We start from the raw sequence: 19,693 nt of genomic DNA, 5'->3' as shown, positions 1-19,693 counted from the left end.
CATCTTTGCATGTGTCTGTTGGCCACCTTTGTGGCTTCTTTGGAAAAATGTCTGTTCATGTCTTCTGCCCTTTTTAAATTGGATTATTTGTGTTTCTGGTATTGAGTTGTATAAGTTCTTTATGTACTTTGGATATTAACTCCTTATTGGATATATCATTTGCAAATATCTTCTTCCATTTGGTAGGTTGTGTTTTCATTCCGTTAATGGTTTCCTTTGCTGTGCAGAAGTTTTTTAGTTTGATGTAGTCCCATTTGTTTAATTTTGATTTTGTTACCTTTGCTTTTGGAGTCAGACCCAAAAAGTCATTGCCAAGACTGGTGTCAAGGAGCTTTTCACCTATGTTTTCTCAAGAAGATATTATTTAGAATAATTGGGGAAACTGAATATGAACTATATATTAATTGATATTAATGAAATTTTAATTTTTTTTCATGTGTTGTTGTGGTTGTGTAGGAAAATATTTTATTCTTAGAAGCTGTATGCTACATTATTTAAAGAAGTCATATCTGTAGCTTTCAAGTTGTTCAAAATCTTGTGAAGAGAAGGAGATTGAACAATTTTAGGCAAAATGTTAACAGTGGGTTAATCTACATAAAGGATATACAAGTTTGTGATTTTTACTATTCTCTTGACTTTCTATAGATTTAAAATAAAAACATGGGAAGGAAATAATTTTTATAGACTTTTGCCTAAATATGGACTATAATGAGGCTTTAGTAGTTGAGATAAATAGGGGCTAGTTAGGCAATCAGAGTTGTTACTCTTTTTAAAGATGTAGTATGAAAATAATACAAGTTTTCTCATTTGTATTATTTTATTTCTAGATTCCTCATTCTCTTCATTAATAGAATTCATCAACCATGAACTTCTTCATCTTTCCCCCCTTTCAGACCTGCCTATATCATCATTCACCTTTACTTCCTTCTCTCAGAAGAAATGTTCTATCCTTTTCCAAACTCTTTTGAATCATCATAGGGATGTTAAATTATATATTGCTTTAGTATTAATTACCTGATGGGTAGATGTTTCTGAGTCTGATAGATACGGGTTCAAGTCAAGGCATTACCACTTAATAGTTTTGTGACCTTAACTTGCTTAATTTCTGAGTCTGTATCCTCATTTTACTAATTTTTATTTTTACTTTTTTAAATGTTTGTTTATTTTTGAGAGAGAGAGAGAGAGAGAGTGTGCAAGGGAGGGGAAGAGAGAGAGAGGGAGACGGAGAATCCCAAGCAGGCTCTGCACTGTCAGCACAGAGCCCGATGTGGGGCTCGAACTCACGAACCGTGAAATCATGGCCTGAGCCGAAATCAAGAGTCAGTTGCTTAACCGACTGAGCCATCCAGGCACCCCTGTATCTTCATTTTAAACGTGACGGATGATATTTACCTTTCAGAGTTTTTGTAAGGATTAAAAGAAGCAATGTTGAACTTTCCTTGAGCAGTGCCTGGCCCAGGTTGGTGGTCAGTAAAAGACACTGGCAGAACTGGTTATCAGAGATAACTGTGTATAGGGGAGAGAGAGAACGAGAAAGACGAGAAGTAGTTAAATTGGGTCTAGGAAAGGCAGTTCCAGGTAGATTATCATTGAAAACCACTCACCTTAGAGAAGTTTTAAGAATGGCTGATATGTGGGAGAATGTTGGTGACTGGAAGACACTGAGGAATGAGATTATGCAGTCTGACTCAGTTGTCCTCCTGTCTGTTACATGTATTCCTACAGTGAACAGTTCTTCTTGAGTGGAATTGGGGCGGGGGTTGTCAGAATGTAAATGGGGCTGTAAAGAAAGATTATAGTCAATTTTTTTTCTCCTGGCTCAGATCTTTGTCATAAGTAAAATATCAAGGCCAATGTTTTCCTACTAATAAACTTAAGTTTGTTAGCACTGCAGGGGACTTTATATAAATGAAGAAACTGTGGCCCAGAGAGTTTAAAAGACTTCCCTGAGAACACACAGCTAATTACTAGCAAAGCTAGGACCAGAATCCAAATTTCCTGATTATCAGAACAATGTTCTTTCTACTGGTATGCTCTCAAAACAATTTTAATATAGGCATCACTGGATGTAAAAACAAACGTTACCTAACAGTAGAGGACAAGGGTTTTCAAAATATGATAATGGTAGTACTTTGTGTGGGACATTTTGTTCTAATATCTGGGTAAATTTCTCAGTCAACACAGGATAAAAAGAGTAAGAATAAGATAGTTATGGATAGTAACTGGGAGTTACTTATTTGCTTAAAATGCAATTGAACTGGAGACAAAATGAGATTCTCAACTGAGACAATAGAGGCCATGATGAAGATGGGGGAAAAGCCTGGTAATTCTTGATACTGTGAGCTCCTTTTTTCTGTTCCCACCCAAGGAACCTTTCCTTTTCATATCAGGAAATGACATGATCAAGTAATGGAGAGTGGCAGGGTTCAATTATGTTAAGAGGTGATTTTTGTTGGTGATGGTCTATTTTGCTTTTTAATAGTTAATGAGATCACATCTGCTGATCAGGACTGTGGACTGAGAAGTTTAAGGTTAAACTTTTCAATGAGTCCATGTATTCACATCCAAATAATAGTTATAGAAAAATTAATACGTTATTTTCACAATAAAAATAATATATTTTTTACTAAAGAAAAATCTCTAAGTGTATAGTTTTTTAAAATGGCTTTAATGTCAAAATCTGTGTTTTAAAAGGTTTCTGGGAAATGTTTTTATGATTTAATATCCTTAACATTGGTATAAAATTTTTCTTATTTAAAAAATTTTTTTTAATTTTAACGTTTATTTATTTTTGAGACAGAGAGAGAGCATGAACGAGGGAGGGTCGGAGAGAGAGGGAGACACAGAATCCGAAACAGGCTCCAGGCTCTGAGCAGTCAGCACAGAGCCCGACGTGGGGCTCGAACTCACGGACCGCGAGATCATGACCTGAGCTGAAGTCGGACGCTTAACCGACTGAGCCACCCAGGCGCCCCTAAAGCATAGCAACTGTAATGCTAATAGGATCATGTGCTTAACTTAAGAATCAGCTTATCCTTAAAAGTGACTTGGAAATCATACATCACACTTTTGAGGTACCTGGGTAGCTCAGTTGGTTGAGCATCCAACTTTGGCTCAGGTCATGATCTCACAGCTTATGAATTCAAATGCCACATCGAGGTTGCTGCTGTCAGCACAGACCCCACTTTTGATCCTCTGGCCTCCTCTCTCTTTCCCTCCCCTGCTTGCACTCTGTCTGTCTCAAAAATAAATAAACATTTAAAAAAAGAAATCATACATCAAAATTCAAATATATTAAAGTATTACACTGTCCAATCAACTTTTCATTATTGATGAGTGAGTTATAGAGAAGCAGGCCCCTTTCTTTCTCTAGCATACATGGAACCAATTTATGGGATTGAGCTAGAAAGTGGTCAGAGATCAGTACAAAAGTATTGAATTAGGGGATGTCTGAACATGTGCTGATATTGACCAGTTCTCCGATTTGATATTCATCCATTGTTTAACATTATCTCTGCCTCTTCCTCCTGATTAGTATAGATAATTGAGAGTTAATAGTAATGATAGTCCAATACCACTTTCCATTCTTGTCTCTTTCTGTAAAAATTTACAGCATTATTTCAAGGTTTGCTGGATGGTGGTGCTGCAGTCACACATCTGTCTTCTGAGTCACCGAAACTGCAGCAACTCCAGCTCTTTGGGGACCACTTATGACAGAGTTGACAATCAATCTGAGCTAATTTGTTATTCATTTTAAATATATTGAGCTACTTCTCTGAGAGAGGGGGGAGATAGGGGTGAAGGACAAGCATTTTTTTGTTTCTTTGTATACCAAACCATTGTTGTGTCTATAATATTAATATCATGTGCCACAATAAAGGAATGTGCAGTGTAAATCATCTACTTACCATTATTTAAAAGCTCCTTCAGGGGCGCCTGGGTGGCTCAGTTGGTTGAGCGACTGACTTCAGCTCAGGTCTTGATCTCACAGTTTGTGAGTTTGAGCCCCGCGTCGCGGGCTCTGTGCTGACAGCTCAGAGCCTGGAGCCTGCTTCAGATTCTGTGTCTCCCCCTCTCTCTTCCCCTCCCTCACTCATGCTCTGTCTCTCTCTGTCTCAGAAATAAATAAACATTAAAAAAAAGTAAAAGTTCCTTGAATATTTTCATGGTATTTTGCTTTTTCGGTGAGGTGTCCTAAAGCATCACGATTAAAATATATTTCATCCATAATCTTTGCAGTCTCTTATGGGTTACAACCCCATGATTATTTAATAGCAGCTCACAACATTTTGGCTGCTGTTTAGGGCAGAGAGAGAAGAATCCTTGAAGTAACTAAAAATGCTACAGGAATTTTGTGATGTTTCCAAAATATAGTCCCATTAGTACTGGTCTGTGATCACCTTATTTTTTCTTTTTTGATGTAAAGCATTCTAAGTTGTTTAGTGTGGCATGACTAACTTGTATAAAATGCCTTCAGGATCATTTCAGAGAAGCAGCTTTTTGTGATATGTCACAATCATAATTCATTTTTACCCAATGTTAATATTTATTGGTTGAGGGGATTATTCTAAATTAGATTTTTCAGGGTTGGGTATTATTTATTTATTTACATTTTTTAAAATTTATTTTGAGAGAGAGAGAGAACCAGCAGGGGAGGGGCAGAGAGAGAGGGGGATAGAGGATCTGAAGCATGTTCTGTGTTGACAGCAGAGAGCCCGATGCAGGGCTTGAGCCCATGAACTGCGAGAAACTGAGCCGAAGTCAGACACTCAACCGATTGAGCCACTCAGGTGCCCCAGGGTTGGGTATTTTTTAATCGCTTTTTTAAAAATTGAGGCATATTTGACATATAGCATTATGGTATTTTCAGGTGTACAACGCAATGATTCAAGATTTGTGTACATTGTGTTAAATGATCACCACAATAAGTCTGGTTAACATCTGTCACCTTACATAGTTACAAAAAGGTTTTTTTTTTCTCATCACAGGAATCTTGTGTTGACAACTTTTAATATCTTTCTTAGCAACTTTCAAATATGTACTACAGTATTATTAACTATGGCCACCGTGCTGTATTTTTTTTAAGAAGCTTGGTCCAAAGGGTGCCTGGGTGGTTCAGTCAGTTGAGCATCCAACTCTTTTTTTTTTTTTAATTTTTTTAACATTTATTTATTTTTGAGACAGAGAGGGACAGAGCATGAATGGGGGAGGGTCAGAGAGACAGGGAGACACAGAATCCGAAACAGGCTCCAGGCTCCGAGCTGTCAGCACAGAGCCCGACGCGGGGCTCGAACTCAAGGACCATGAAATCATGACCTGAGCCGAAGTCGGGCGCCCAACCAACTGAGCCACCCAGGCGCCCCTAGCGTCCAACTCTTGATTAGAGCTCAGGTCATGATCCCAGGGTCATGAGATCGAGCCCCGTGTCAGGCTCTGCACTGAACTCATGGAGCCTGCTTAAGATTCTCCCTCCCTCTCCTGCTGCCCCTCTCCCCCTCTTGCTTGCTCTCTCTCTAAAGAAAAAAATAAAAATAAAAAAAGAAGCTCGGTCCATATAAATGCTCTAAAAATATTTATATTAATTAATTTTCATCCCTTTTAAATCTGAAGAGCATCAAATGCTGAGATGCCAAAAGATGTCTTTGAATTCCAAATGAAGTGTCTTCTTCCTCTTTCATCTTCTCAAATAGAATCTGATTTACTGATTAAGGTGGTTTCTTTTACCTCCTCTTTTTATTAAATTCTTTGGGAAATCTTGGTGACATTGGTTGATCAGTGAAGTCATCTATTGTGTTCTGGAGTATAATGTTCCACTTCAGATACTTGAGAAGCAAACATTCTTGATCTGCCAGAGATGTGGCAACAATGCAGACTCACTTTAAGGGTCTCTTAAGCTCAGCAGAGACAGGTACTCACATGCTTCTTCCCACTGCAGCTAACTGAAAGGTATTTTAATGTCTTTCCATTGTTTAATGAGCTGCCTCCTCATCTCTGCTCCCCTTTACAGACAAAATAGGTTTATTGTCACATCATTGTTCCTTGATTCTAAAGAATCTCTTACAGGTTAGATTAGGGTATGAAGGTTAAAAATGATGAAGTCTTCAGCTCCTGTTAGGAAGTAGTGTGTGATGGTTAACATTCTCAGAGCTCCACTTCTAAAATTCATTTTCTATATGTAAATCCAGATTTGAAACACACTCAGTGCATCTGCAGAATTAGATTTCTCCCTAATCCTCCTTATGTACATTTTGTGCCCAAGTGAATTTCTTCAAGCTGGAGAGCCTCCTCAGATGAATTATATGTAGCATGATTTAAATCACTCCCAAATAGGATTTATATTGTTTGTGAGATATACAGATTTTTCTCCAAAGCAATTTTCTTCCTGGTAGTGACTAAAAACTGTAAATATGCTGGAGTCTTGCTGTAATGGTGTTTTTGTGCCCATGCTCTATGGCCACCTCATAGATAAAATGGCCTGATAGTATTTCACCAATGATATCTACCCAGATGGGGTTCAGATAGACCTGCCTTATTTTGAGCCCTTCAGTATTTGAAGGGACAACAAATAGCGTTATGCTGTTGTGCCAGTTATTAGCTCAGCATTGTACTTTTTCTTTGAGGTCTTCACAGCATTTGATAAACAGGCACACTGTAATAGAAAAAGCACTTGTAGATGGGAGTCTGAAGATAAGAATCCTGGTATCATTTTTCATTAGCTTTGGCCTTTGGGAAGCTACTGAACCTTACCTTCTTGAGTTTTTCATTCTCTCCATCTTAGGATATTGTGGGACTCAAATAAAGTGATATGTATAGGCATTTTGAAAACTGAAGTACTGTATAATTGGAATGTGTTCTTTTAGATGCAAGTCAAAACCACATATTTGTGACTCTACATACAAAACACCTACTGTGGGCCATGGTACTGTCAATCAGTGTAGGAGGTATAAACATCAGTGCTACACTGCCTTGAACAGGTTCACAGTGTGGAGTGGGGGCAGCAAAGAAAGAGAAACATCTTTAGTTGATTTCCTGGAAGAGGTAGAATTGAAATGAGACTTGAAGAGTGAGTGATATTTCAATAGGATGACTGTCTGAGGACCACTTAGGATGTAATGTAATAATTCTACTACCTTGTTTCCGCCATGTCGCCTCGAAGATTTCAGGATACCTTCACCATTTTTTCTTTTTATACCTTTCCTTGAAATGTATATTTTATTAATTTTGTATGAAGCGTAGTGCTATACACAAGCAGAGAGTACCACTTGAATGTATCAGTAGCAAGACCAGGATGAACATTCCCATGGCAGAGATGAGAGCTTTGCGCATCATCTAGAAATACTCTTCTTCCCATCAGACCATAGTTAGTACTAAGAATTCAGGTATATTTATTCTGAGTGTTCCTTCAGTTTTAATAAACTGGGAATCTTCTTAAAATTAGCTAAGACAGGGAACCTGGGTGGCTCACTCAGTTAAGCGTCTGACTCTTGATTTCAGCTCAAGTCATGATCTCATGGTCGTGAGATCGAGCCCCATGGGATTCTGCTTAGGATTCATTCTCTTTCTCTCTCTCTCTCTCTCTCTCTCTCTCTCTCTCTCTCTCTCTCTCAAAAAAGTAGCTAAGACAAATAGGACAGTGTTCTCTCTCTCTCTCTTCTTCCCTTGCCCCCTTCCTATCTCTCTCTTCCCCTATCTGAATGAGAAATAAACCTTAATTATATTACCCTCCCGAAATTTCAAGATTGCTTTTAAACAGCAGACTAACCTAATACAGAGGTATGTTCTATAGTAACCAGAACCTATCGCTTCTTGGACTTTTGGCTAAGATCAAGTGCAGTAACGAGAACCTAAAATATGGCTTTAGCTTAACAGGCATGCAACAATGAGGGAAACCATATTGAAGGCTAAAAAGATGGCCAACCATATTAAGTAGTGAGAACAGATTTGTTAAAACTGTTGCCTCATATAAATAGTTGTATTATGTGCCTATTGAGCAGGCACTTCCAGGAAAAGAGGTTGAGAATCTAATCCTTATTTGTGTCAGTCTTCATCACTGAAATTTTTATTTAGTTAATTGTACATTCACATGCACTAGTAAGAAATAATAGAGAGGTCCTGAAGAAATAATAGAGAGGTCCTATTCTTTTTTTTAAGTTTATTTATTTATTTTGAGAGAGAGAGACCGAGCAAGCTAGTACGGGAGGGGCAGAGGGAGAGAGAGAATCCCAAGCAGGCTTACGATGCAGGACTCAATCCCACGAAACATGAGATCATATCCTGAGCCAAAATCAAGAGTCAGATGCTTCACCGACTGAGCCACCCAGGCACCCCATGGTCCAGTTTATTCTTTATCTAGTTTTCCCCACTGGTAACATCTTATAAAACTGTAGAACAGTATCACAAGCAGGATATTGACATTGGTATAATCTGTCTTGTTCAGATTTTCTTGGTTTTACTTGTATTGTGTTTGTGTGTGTTCAGCTGTATACAGTTTTCTCACATGTGTAGGTTTGTATATCCATTACCATAGTCAAAATTCAGAACAGTTACATTACCATAAGAATTACTCATATTCCCCTTTTATTGCCAGAACCACCTCCATCCCACTCCTCTAACCCAGATCCTAATTCCTGGAAACCACTAATTTATTCTTCATTTCTAAAATTTTATCATTTCAAGATATTGTATAAATGGAATCATACAGCATATAACCATGTGGCTTTCTTTTTTTGCTCAACGTAATTCCTCTGACATTGATCTAAATTACGTATATCAGTGGTTTTATCCTTTTTGTTGCTGACTAATATGCCAGTTTTCCTAATATGTATGCATCACAGTTTATGTACACATTTACTGGTTGTAGGACATCTGGGATGTTTCCAGTTTTTGGCTACTCATGAATAAAGCTTCTGTGAATATTTATGTGTAGATTTCTTGTATGAACAGCAGTTTTCATTTCTCTAGGATACATGTCCAAGAGTGCAATTGCTGGTCATATGGTAGTTGCATGTTTAGTTTTATGAGAAGCTGCTACACTTTTTTTTCCAGAGTAGATGTACCATTTTCCATGTCCACCAGTGATGTATGATAGATCTAATTTGTCTGTGTCCTCAATGGCATTTGGCATTTTCACTGTTTTTTCCCTTTTGACCATTCTGATAGATGTGTAGCAATATCATTGCAGTTTTAATTTCATTTCTCTGGTGGCTAATGATGTTGAACATCTTTTTATATGCTTATCATATTGCTGTCAGTATATCATCTTTGGTGGAATGTCTCTTCTTTTGTCCATTTACTAATTGGTTTATTTGTTTTAATGTTCTGAGAGTTTATTATATATTCTAGGGTATATACTAGTCCTTTGTTGGCTTATGTGGTTTGAAGATGTTTTATCCTAGTCTTCGTTTGTCTATTCCTTTTAATAGAGCTGTTCACAGGACAAAAATTTTTAATTATGAGGAAGTGTAGTTTCTCCATTTTTTTATGGATTATGCTTTTGGTGCCAAATCTAAGAACTTTTTGCTGAGTACTGTATCCCCAAAATCCCCCCCCTCTTTTTTTCCTACAAGTTTTATTGTTTTACATTTTCCCTTTAAGGCCATGATCCACTTTGAGTTAATATTTCTATAAGATGTGAGGTTTAGATCAAGGTTTTTTTTTTTCCTTTTTATGCCTACAGATATCCTGGTTGCTCTGGCACCATTTGTTGAAAAGACTATCCTTCCTCAATTGAAATGCTTTTACACTTTGGCAAATATCACTTTGGCATATTTGTGTGGTTCTTTTTCTGGGCTCTCTACCCCATGGACCTATATGTGTTTTCCTCCACTAATGTCACACTGTCTTTATTACTGTTGCTGTATAGTAAGCCTTAATATCTGGTAGAGTGAGTCCTCCCATGTTATTTTTTTTCCTGTCAAGATTGTTTTGGCTACTTTATTTCCTTTTCCCTCTCACAAAAATTTGCTGAGATTTGATAGGAATTACATGAAACCTATAGATCGGTTTAGGGAAGAATTGACATCTCTACTTTGTTGAATCTTCCCATCCATGAAAACATGGCATGACCCAACATTTATTTAGATTTCCTTTTACTTCTTTCATATGATTTTGTAATTTTCAGCACCCACATTATGTACATTTTGGTTTTGTTAGATTTATACTTAACTGTTTCATTTTATTTATAGTGATTACAAATGGTATTATGTTTTAAATTTTGGTTTCCACATGTTCATTGCTAGTACATAAAAATGCAATTCATTTTTATGTGTTGATCTTGTATGTAGGCTTGCTGAACTCACTTCTTGGATCTAGGAATTTTTGTTTGTTTTGTTTTTGATTCCTTGGGATTTTCTATGGAGGTAGTTATATCATCTGCAAATAGGGATAGTTTTACTTCTTCCTTTCCAATCCGTATGCCATTTATTTCTTTTCCTCACATTGCACTGGCTAGAACTTCCTGCGCTATGTTAAATAAAAGTGATGAGAGCAGACATCTTTGTCTTGTTCCTGAGTTTGCACAGAAAGCCTTCAGTCTTTTGCTTTAAGTATGATGTTAGCTGTAGGGTTTTTTTGTAGATGCTCTTTATCAAGTTTAGGTAATTCTGCTCTGTTCCTGACTTGCTGAGAATTTTTATCATGAATACGTAGTGGATTTTGTCATATGTTTTTTCTGCATCTATTGATATAATCATATGTTTTTTCTTCTTTAATTAGTTATTATGGTGGATTACATTGATACCTTTTTTAATGTTGAGTCAGCCTTAAATTTGTGGAATAACTTCTACTTGGTCATGGTTTATAGTTTCTTTTATACAGTGTTGAATTCAGTTTGCTAGAATTTTCTAGAAGTTTTTAAGTGAGAGATTTTTAAATGTTCATGACAGATATTGGTCTATAGTTTCTCTTTTTTTATACTATCATTTCTTGGTTTGTTATTAGGTTAATAGTGGCCTCTTTTTTAGAAGAATTTGTGAAGAATTGGCATTGATTCTCTTTAAGTATTTGGTAGAATTCTCCAGTGAAACTGTATATGGGCCTGGGTATTTCGTTTTGGGGAGCTTTTTAATTACAGACTCAGTTTCTATAATGCTTATAGGAATATGCTTCAGAGTATCTTGGTTGCATTTTCATAATTTGTGGTTTTCTAGAAATTGGTACAATTCTGCTAAGTTTTGAGTTTTAAGAATAGTTATTCTTAGGATTTCCTCTTGATACTTTTAATGGCTGCAGGACCTGTAGTGATCTGCCCTGTTCATTCCTTATATTGGTGATTTGTGTTTTCTCTCTATTTTTACTTTTTTCTGTCTTAGTAGAGGTTAATCAATTTTATTGATTCTTTTTACCCTCAGAGAATCAGCTTTTTGTTTCACTGATTCTTCTATATAGTGTTCCTGTTTTAAATTTCATTGATAACCAGTCTTTATTATGTCCTTCCTTCTGCTTGCTTTGGGTTCATTTTGCTCTTCCTCTATTTTCTTAAGGTAGGAACTTAAGTTATGGATTTGAGACCTCTCCTTGTTTCTAATAGTATTCTCTTTCAAGGCTTTCTGATAATCAGCAGTTTTTAAACATCAGTTGTCATCTCTAACCATCAGTTTTACTAATGGTTCTTTTACTTTCCATTATAAAGCTCCATGTTAACAAACACCTGCACATACATACCCAAAGGCACCTCAAATTAAACTTACGTAAAACTAATCTCATTATCTTCACTCTCTCCTGGGCCTCTCAGATCAGTAACTCCTACTTTTCTTTTTCTCAGCTAACGATTGCTATTATTTACTCAGGGACCTTAAGGTAGACTATTTCTCTTTCTCCAGTAAGTAATGATGATTATACTTCTTTTTTTTTTTTTTAAATTTTTTTTTTTCAACGTTTATTTATTTTTGGGACAGAGAGAGACAGAGCATGAACGGGGGAGGGGCAGAGAGAGAGGGAGACACAGAATGGGAAACAGGCTCCAGGCTCTGAGCCATCAGCCCAGAGCCCGACGCGGGGCTCGAACTCACGGACTGAGAGATCGTGACCTGGCTGAAGTCGGACGCTTAACCGACTGCGCCACCCAGGCGCCCCGATTATACTTCTTAATAGCTCTTGAATCTTTTCAGTAGATTCCTATCACTGCCTTATTTCAGGTCTTCTTCATCTCCCACCTTGATAGTAGAGTATAAGGTTTTTTAATAAGGTTTATGAAAAATACCAGCTCCCCTGTCCACACCCCGTTTGCCACTCGCTAGAAGCAATCACTTTCAATTATTTTAGCTGCTTCTTAAAAAATTTTTTTCTTTTTTCTTTTATTTATTTGTTTAATTTATTCTGAAAGAGAGAGCACGAGTTGGGGAGGGGCAGAGAGAGAGAATTCCAAGCAGGCTCCACACAGACAGTGCAGAGCCCGACATGAGGCTTGAACCCACCAACTGTGAGATCATGGCCTAAACCAAAATCAAGAGTCAGACGCTTAACTGACTGTACCACCCAGGTGCCCCTAAAACATATTTCTAGATCTCTAAATACCATGTATACTGTTTCTTTTTAGTTTTTCCATTTTAGGCCTTCTGTACTGACTTCCCAAAATGGGAGGCAAGGATTTAACTATTTTATACCACCCTCATTTTGTGTGTGTATATGTGTGTATATGCATGTAGTACCTAAGTATGTGTATATAATATACCACCATACTGCCCCCCCAGTATATGTACATATTACATATAGAGAAGTATATAAATGTATGCATGTAAGTACACTTTTCTGTCATCTTACCAATATAGGTATATCATAAATTATACATAGAACAGTATTTATTATTTGAATTCTGATTGCATAAATGTCACTCACAGCCTGGCCATGTAACATGCTATATTATGTCATTTCTCTTTTTTTCTTAAATGTTTATTTATTTATTTTGAGAGAGAGTGTGCACGAGCAGGGGAGGGGCAGAGAGAGGAAGAGAGAGAATCCCAAGTAGGCTCTGCACTGTCAGCAGCAGAGCCTGACATGGGGCTCGATCTCACAAACTGTGAGATCATGACCTGAGCCAAAATTGAGAGTCAGATGCTTAACTGACTGAGCCACCCAGCTGCCCACTTTTTTTCTTTTTAAAGTTTTATTTATTTATTTTAGAGAGAGAGAGGCAGAGAGCAAGAGGGAGAAAGAATCCCATCCCAAGCAGGCTCCGTGCTGTCAGCATGGAGCCCGTATATGTTATTGCTTGTACAAGTTTTTGTTTTCCTTTGAATTTTATTTCATCATTTGCTTAATTTTCTATATATTTACCAGTAGTCCGTTCTCTAACTCCCTTCTTTTTCTTTAAATCTATCAATTTCTCCTTGGATTTCTTTCTCCCAGAGCCCTCTTATCTCTAATCTACTATCTGGCATTGTTGCTCTCTTGGTTTGCTGCTCAACTAGATTCTTCCTTCTCTCGCATCTTGTATTCCTTCTATTTTTTTCTTTGTTGACTTTCCTGTTTCGTGGCTCTTATACTTCTTGTTTTCTGGTTTATTCCCTTGTGTTAATATAACGTGTGTTACATCAGCTTCCTGAGAGTGTAAGGGAGGTACATTTTTTGAGATACTACACGTCTGAAAAGTTTGTTTTTTTTTTTATTCAAGTATAATTAATATACAGTGCTGTATTAGTTCCAGGTGAATAATACAATGATTCCACAGTTCTGTACATTTCAAAGTGCTCATCAAGATAAGTGTACTCTTAATCCCCTTTATCTATTTCACCCATCCTCCCCACCCACCTCCCTTCTGTCAACCACCTGTTTGTTCTCTGTAGTTGAGTCTGGTTTTTTTTTGTTGTTGTTGTTTATCTGTTTGTTTTGTTTCTTAAATTCTACACATGAGTGAAATCATATGGTATTTATCTTCTCTGAAATCATATAGTGTTTATCTTCTCTGACTTCTTTCACTTAGCATTATACCCTCTAAGACCACCCATGTTGTATATGGCAAGATTTCATTCTTTTTCTTATGGCTGAGTAATATTCCATAGTATATATACATCACATTTTCTTTATCCATTCGTCAATCGATGGACACTTAAAGACTGCTTCCACATCTTGGTTATTGGAAATAATGCTGCAATAAACATAGGGGTGCATATATCTTTTCAAATTACTGTTTCCATTTTCTTTGGGAAAAGGTCTTTATTCTACCCTCACACTTAATTGATAGTATTGGCTATCAAAATCTAGCTTCCACATAATTTTCTCTTAAACTTTTGAAAATGTTGTTCACTGTCTTCTAGCTTTGAGGGTCCATTCTGACTCCCGAAACTTTATGTGACTCCTTCATTTTTATGTTTTTTTTTCCCTATGGAAGTTTTCAGGATCTTACCCACAATAGTGAAATTTCAGATCATGTACCTCCATGTAGGTTTAATTCATCCACTGACATGGTATTCAGTGAGCTCTTCTATCAGAAGAAACTATCAGTTTGGGAGAATTTTCTTGAATTAGGTTTCTGCTGTATTTTTGCTAAATTTCTCAGATAAGTACTCAGCTTTTTATTCTAGTCTTTCTATTGATCTTACTTCCTGTCATAATTTTTATTTTGCAAGAGCTTGTGTTGTTTTATGACTTGTGTGTGTGTGTGTGTGTGTGTGTGTGTGTGTGTGTGTGTGTATGTGTGTGTATGTGTTAAATAACATCCAGTTCTTATTTCATGGATTCAGTATCATCTCTCTGAGGATATTATCGATTTTTTAAAATGTTTTATTCTTCCTGGGTTGTTTCTTTCAGTTTTTTTTTCTTTCTTATATTAGAGGCATTTCTCAAATATCTGATGATTCTTGGTTGTCCATTTGTATTCAAGAATGAGACACTAAATTGTAGATGGGCCTTGCTGATTTACTATAGGATAATTTGGCAAGAGCTTTTCGTTGGAGAATCTCCAACCATTACCTTTAGGATTTTTCTCTTCAGTTGATCATATTCTCCAAAGAAGAATCTTCCAACACTTGGCTAGATATTAATAAACCTAATGGTAAGCCAGTGTTCTTGGAACGGTTAGAGAAGGGACCAGGGCTCAGTGTTCACCTTGCAGTGAACTTCCATTTAATCCCAATTTTTGGTACAGATTCCTTGTCCTTAGCTCTACCTGGTGTCCCTGAGCCACAGCCCATCTGGTTTTCCCTCTCTAAAAAGTCCTTTGCTGGGCTTGGGTAGGGAAAATCACCCAGATGTAGGATGTGGAGGAAAAGAGGGGTCAGCTTGTTAATCATTCATATTTCTGCTTACAGTCCCCCTTTCAGCACCACTTTGAATTACCTAGTTCTGCTAATTCCAAATAATTTCTAGCATTCTACCACCATCACCATCATTCTTTGCTAACATTTATAGGTGAAAATAATATTTCCCTTGTTTAATCTGCATTCCTCTGGTTACTAATAAGGTTGAGTATTTGAAAAATGTTTATAAACAATTTGTATTTCACTTTCTAAGTTGCTTATTTGCGTCTTTTGACCATTTTTTCAGGATATTTTTTTCTCCAACTGCCCCATTTGTTTTTCTAAGAGGAAAGTAAGAGGCGTACCATAGCAGTATTTGTGAAAGTACATTGTTTCCTTTCACAGTGAATTTAATATTATCTATTAATATTTACATGTAATACTTAAAATAAAAATAACTATAGAAAAAGCTGTGTTAGGGCTTAATGACCAACTCACTTATTTTCATAATTCTCCGTGAAAGTCTTTTATTTATTTATTTATTTATTTATTTATTTGAGAAAGAGAAAGAAACAGAGATCACAAGTAGGGGAGGGGGAAAGAGGGAGAGAGAGAGAATCTTTTTGTTTCTTTTTTCAAAAAGAGAGAGAGAGAATCTTAAGGAGGCTCTACACTCAACACAGAGCATGACATAGGGCTTAATCCCATGATCCTGAGATCATGACCTGAAATTAAGAGTCAGACACTCAACCGACTGAGCCACCCAGGTGCCCCTACTATGAAAGTCTTTTAATCTTTAGCTAAAATATTTGTAAGTAGGCTAAAGTGAAGAAAACATCTGTCCCCTCAACAGAATGGGACTGGCTGGGAGCAGTTTTACCAGAATCTTCTGGGGGGGGGAGTGGTTTTTAAGAAATACCTTAAACACACAAATTTACCATCTTAACCAATAGCTGTTTAAAGCTTAAGAGTTGTGCACACATCAAATAGTCCATTTGAAAATATTTTCATTGCCCTAAAAAATTCCCTCTGGCCTGTTGGTAGTTGATCCCTATTCCTACTCTGGACTCAAGGCAACCACTAATCTACTTTTTGTCTTTAGAGATTTGTGTTTTCTGGAGAGTTTATATAAATTGAATCATATTATATGTGGCCTTTGTTGTCTGGCTTAATGTTTTCAAGGTTGAAATGTGTAACATGTATCAGTAATTCATTCCATTTTATTGCTGTGTATCATTCCAGTGTGCAGACATCCACATTTTGCTTATGTATTCATCAGTTGATTGACATTTGTGTTTTATTTTCCAAATATAGTTTTGCTCTTATATTTAGGTCCATAATTCACCTTGAGTTGAATATCCAATTGTCTGCACCCTTTGTTGCAAAAGCCTGTGTTTTCCCCCACTGAATTGCCTTGTCACCTTCATCAAAAATGAATTGACCATAAATATAAGTTTTATTTCTGGACTTTCTTACTGTTCCATTGATTTCTATGGCTATCCCATGCCAGTATTACACTGTCTTGATTACTGTAGCTTTGTAGTAAGATTTAAAATTATAAGTGTAATTCTTGCAGTTCATTATTCTTTTTCAAGATTGCTTTGCTGTTCTGGGTCCTTTCCATGTAAACTGTAAAGCTTTTCTATTTCTACAAAAACAGCTGGCTGGAATTCTCATAGGGATTCCGCTGAATCTGTAGATCAGTCTTTGGGGGGTTGGCATCTTACCACTATTGAGTCTTCCAATCCATGAACATGGGATATCTCTTCATTTTCTTAGATCTTCTTTAGTTAGATCTTAGATCTACTGCCCTTGGCAGTATTTTCTAGTTTTCAGTGTACAGGTCTTATACTTCATTTGGTAGGCTTATTTCTACTGTGTTTTAATTCTTTTTGATGATGTTGTGAATGGAATCATTTTCTTAATTTCATTTTCACATTGTTCAGTACCACTAATTTTAATCTCAAAATGTGTATAATGTATTTCCCCCAAATTTTGGCTATTACTAGCATTGATCTAGTATAGTATATAATTTCAGAGGTCTGCAGGAACCAATCACTGATGCATATCATGGAAACTGAACTCTGGGCAGTTGAGTGCCTAGGTGCAGTTTTTGCCTTCAAATAATGAAACTTCTAAAAAATTTAAAGTATGTTACTATAGGAATAGTCCTGAGAATTCAATTTGAAGACATGACAAAATGTTTATAGTAAAGCTCTCTTAATAATGCTGGCTTGTGTTCTTGACATTTCATTGATTTTTAAAATTTTTATAAATGTACTCCTTTGTACTTAATATGTATCAATCAGCAAATTAAGTAGATTTTCCTTATGTTGACAGTTCTGGCCTCAAGTTAATGGTTTGTTAGAGTGCTCATTTGTGTTTCTATCACATTGAAAAATGTTATTTAGGGGTAAAAATTTGCAAGCTGCAGTTATTTCAACAAAAAGGAGATATATTTTGCCAGGCTCAACATACACTGTTTTGGTAGCCTTTCATTAGGCAACCATCATTTAAATTACTTGTTCTTAAAGTGTGATCTTGAAAAATGCCTGTATGTCATAAGATGATGTATTGTTATACTTTAAAACTGAATAACATTGGGGCTTTTCTAATTGGCTGAAGAAAATTAAAGTATATTGTTTCAAATTTTTAGTTTTTCTCCTAAAGTTTTTCTTAAATCTTGGGCACCAGCCATTGCTTATTGGCTAATAAGCATTAATGAACACTAAAACAAATGGCCAACTGCACATTAATAGAAAAACCTAAGATAATCATGCTTACATCGACAACTTATTTTTACTACAGAATGTTAGTGTTTTATATGCTAAAGTTAATGGTATTTTCTGTTGCTCTGCTCCTGAGCAAATTGAAGACCACCAAGTTAAATAAATCCTTAGAAAGGAACAGAAATGTGAATATACTCCATGTACTAATTCACTTATAGACAGCAAAGACCTACCAAAATCTATACCCTCAATTTAATGACCACCCTGTAAAGCACTTTTAGGCTGTAATGAGTAACACGCAGTTCTCAATTCTCTTCAACAGAACAAAAATGTCATGTAGACTGTTATTTACCTGAAAACTACAGAGAGCAAATCAAGAACAGTCTTGTCCACTGTTTCCATAGTTTCTAAATAGACGATTTCCCCCCTTTATTTTCTAATACTTAAAACTATTAAAATCGATGTTTTATAAATCATATGTTGAAGGGAGAATGTAAGTTATTATGTTCCTGGGACATTTTGACCTTGGATTAACGATTCATGACTTTTCCTCCTGTAGGCATGCTGCAACGGAAGGTAGAAGAGGTAACACAGGTTTTTGAGGATCATAATCACATGGAGCTGGAACGCAGTGTCAAGATTGCTTTTGATTGAATGACCATATCTTCAGCATGTTCTTTTGGGATTATATATCACCTACAAATTGTGATGATGTGAAATAGAGTAGTATTTACAATTATTACTTAATCTTTGGTTGCAATAAAGTGTGCACGTTGTTGGGTTTTTTTTTTTTTATTTCAATATTAGGCTGTTGAGAATTATTCTGTAGTTTGGCTTTTCGTATTAGCAAACCAGAACTATATTTGCCTTCTTTACCAGGCTGCAACCTATTAGATGTCGACACTGTGTGTGTAATTTTATCTTATATTCTCCTAGATTCCATATTCTACCAGCAGCACAACATTGTCCTTCTTACTTTAACCGGATCATAGAGAAATGTTTGACGAGAAATAGATGCCCAACCAGTCTTTACTGCGTGCCTCTTAACTTTCAACATATAGTGCTAGATACTGTAGTCTTTTTCCTCAACGGAACATAATGTCTAGTTTGAGATAAAATTAATGCCTGTCTGTATAAAAACAATATAGACAATACAAGGAAGTATGTGAATCACAGAAAGTGTGCTATAGAGATTCAGAGAAGAAGAGAAGTTAGGGTGGATTTGGGCCTTGAATTAGGTTATTTTTAAAAGGGTAAGGTTTAGGCAACTCATTTATTTTTGATGTATAGATAACCTTATTTTATTTGGCTTTAGCATATGATTTATAGTTGTTGGTTTTTGTATATTTGTTTGTTTTTCAAGAAAAAGCTTTGTTCTTAGCTTGGCAATAGTCTGATCTTTTGTGTTGCATGTTTTACGTAAGGCATAAATAAAGATGATATTCTAAAAAATAAAAGTGTAACATGAAAGTAAACTTACTTAAAAGTTTTTGAGTGACTAGAGCTTAGTTGTCTATAATTACTGAGATAAACTCCTGTTATACTGACCGTACATGACCATCCTGAGGGGTACACATTATAGGAAGAAAATATTTTTGAAATGAGTATTAGTGGTTCTTACCACATTATAAGTAAACTAAGTATCAGAGCTTAAATGGCCTTTTTTTCCTACCCAAACTTCTTACATTAGCAGTTTATCAAGTAAGTTTTGTTACCACTCAAAATGTTAGACTATGAAAATAATCCAGAGACCAAATAATTTTGTGGATGATTTCTGTAGGTAGAGAACAT

At 36.2% G+C, this 19,693-nt stretch overlaps 1 protein-coding gene across 1 annotated transcript in view; it reads left to right on the top strand.

Annotated features, from left to right (window-relative positions):
* Window positions 1–19,331, top strand: part of NUP62CL (nucleoporin 62 C-terminal like) — a 44,880-nt gene extending 25,549 nt beyond the window's left edge. The window contains exon 8 of the mRNA XM_047082075.1: window positions 18,462–19,331. Coding sequence (XP_046938031.1) covers window positions 18,462–18,556 — 95 coding nt within the window. The 3' untranslated portion in view covers window positions 18,557–19,331. The remainder of the gene's footprint in view (window positions 1–18,461) is intronic.
* Window positions 19,332–19,693: the final 362 nt, after the last annotated feature.

This window comes from Lynx rufus, unplaced genomic scaffold (assembly GCF_022079265.1).
Source record: "Lynx rufus isolate CCGP_SWC_20201006 ecotype Redwood Valley unplaced genomic scaffold, mLynRuf1.p SCAF_19, whole genome shotgun sequence".
NCBI classification, from domain to species: domain Eukaryota; kingdom Metazoa; phylum Chordata; class Mammalia; order Carnivora; family Felidae; genus Lynx; species Lynx rufus.
This window is presented reverse-complemented; position numbering and strand designations above follow the sequence as displayed.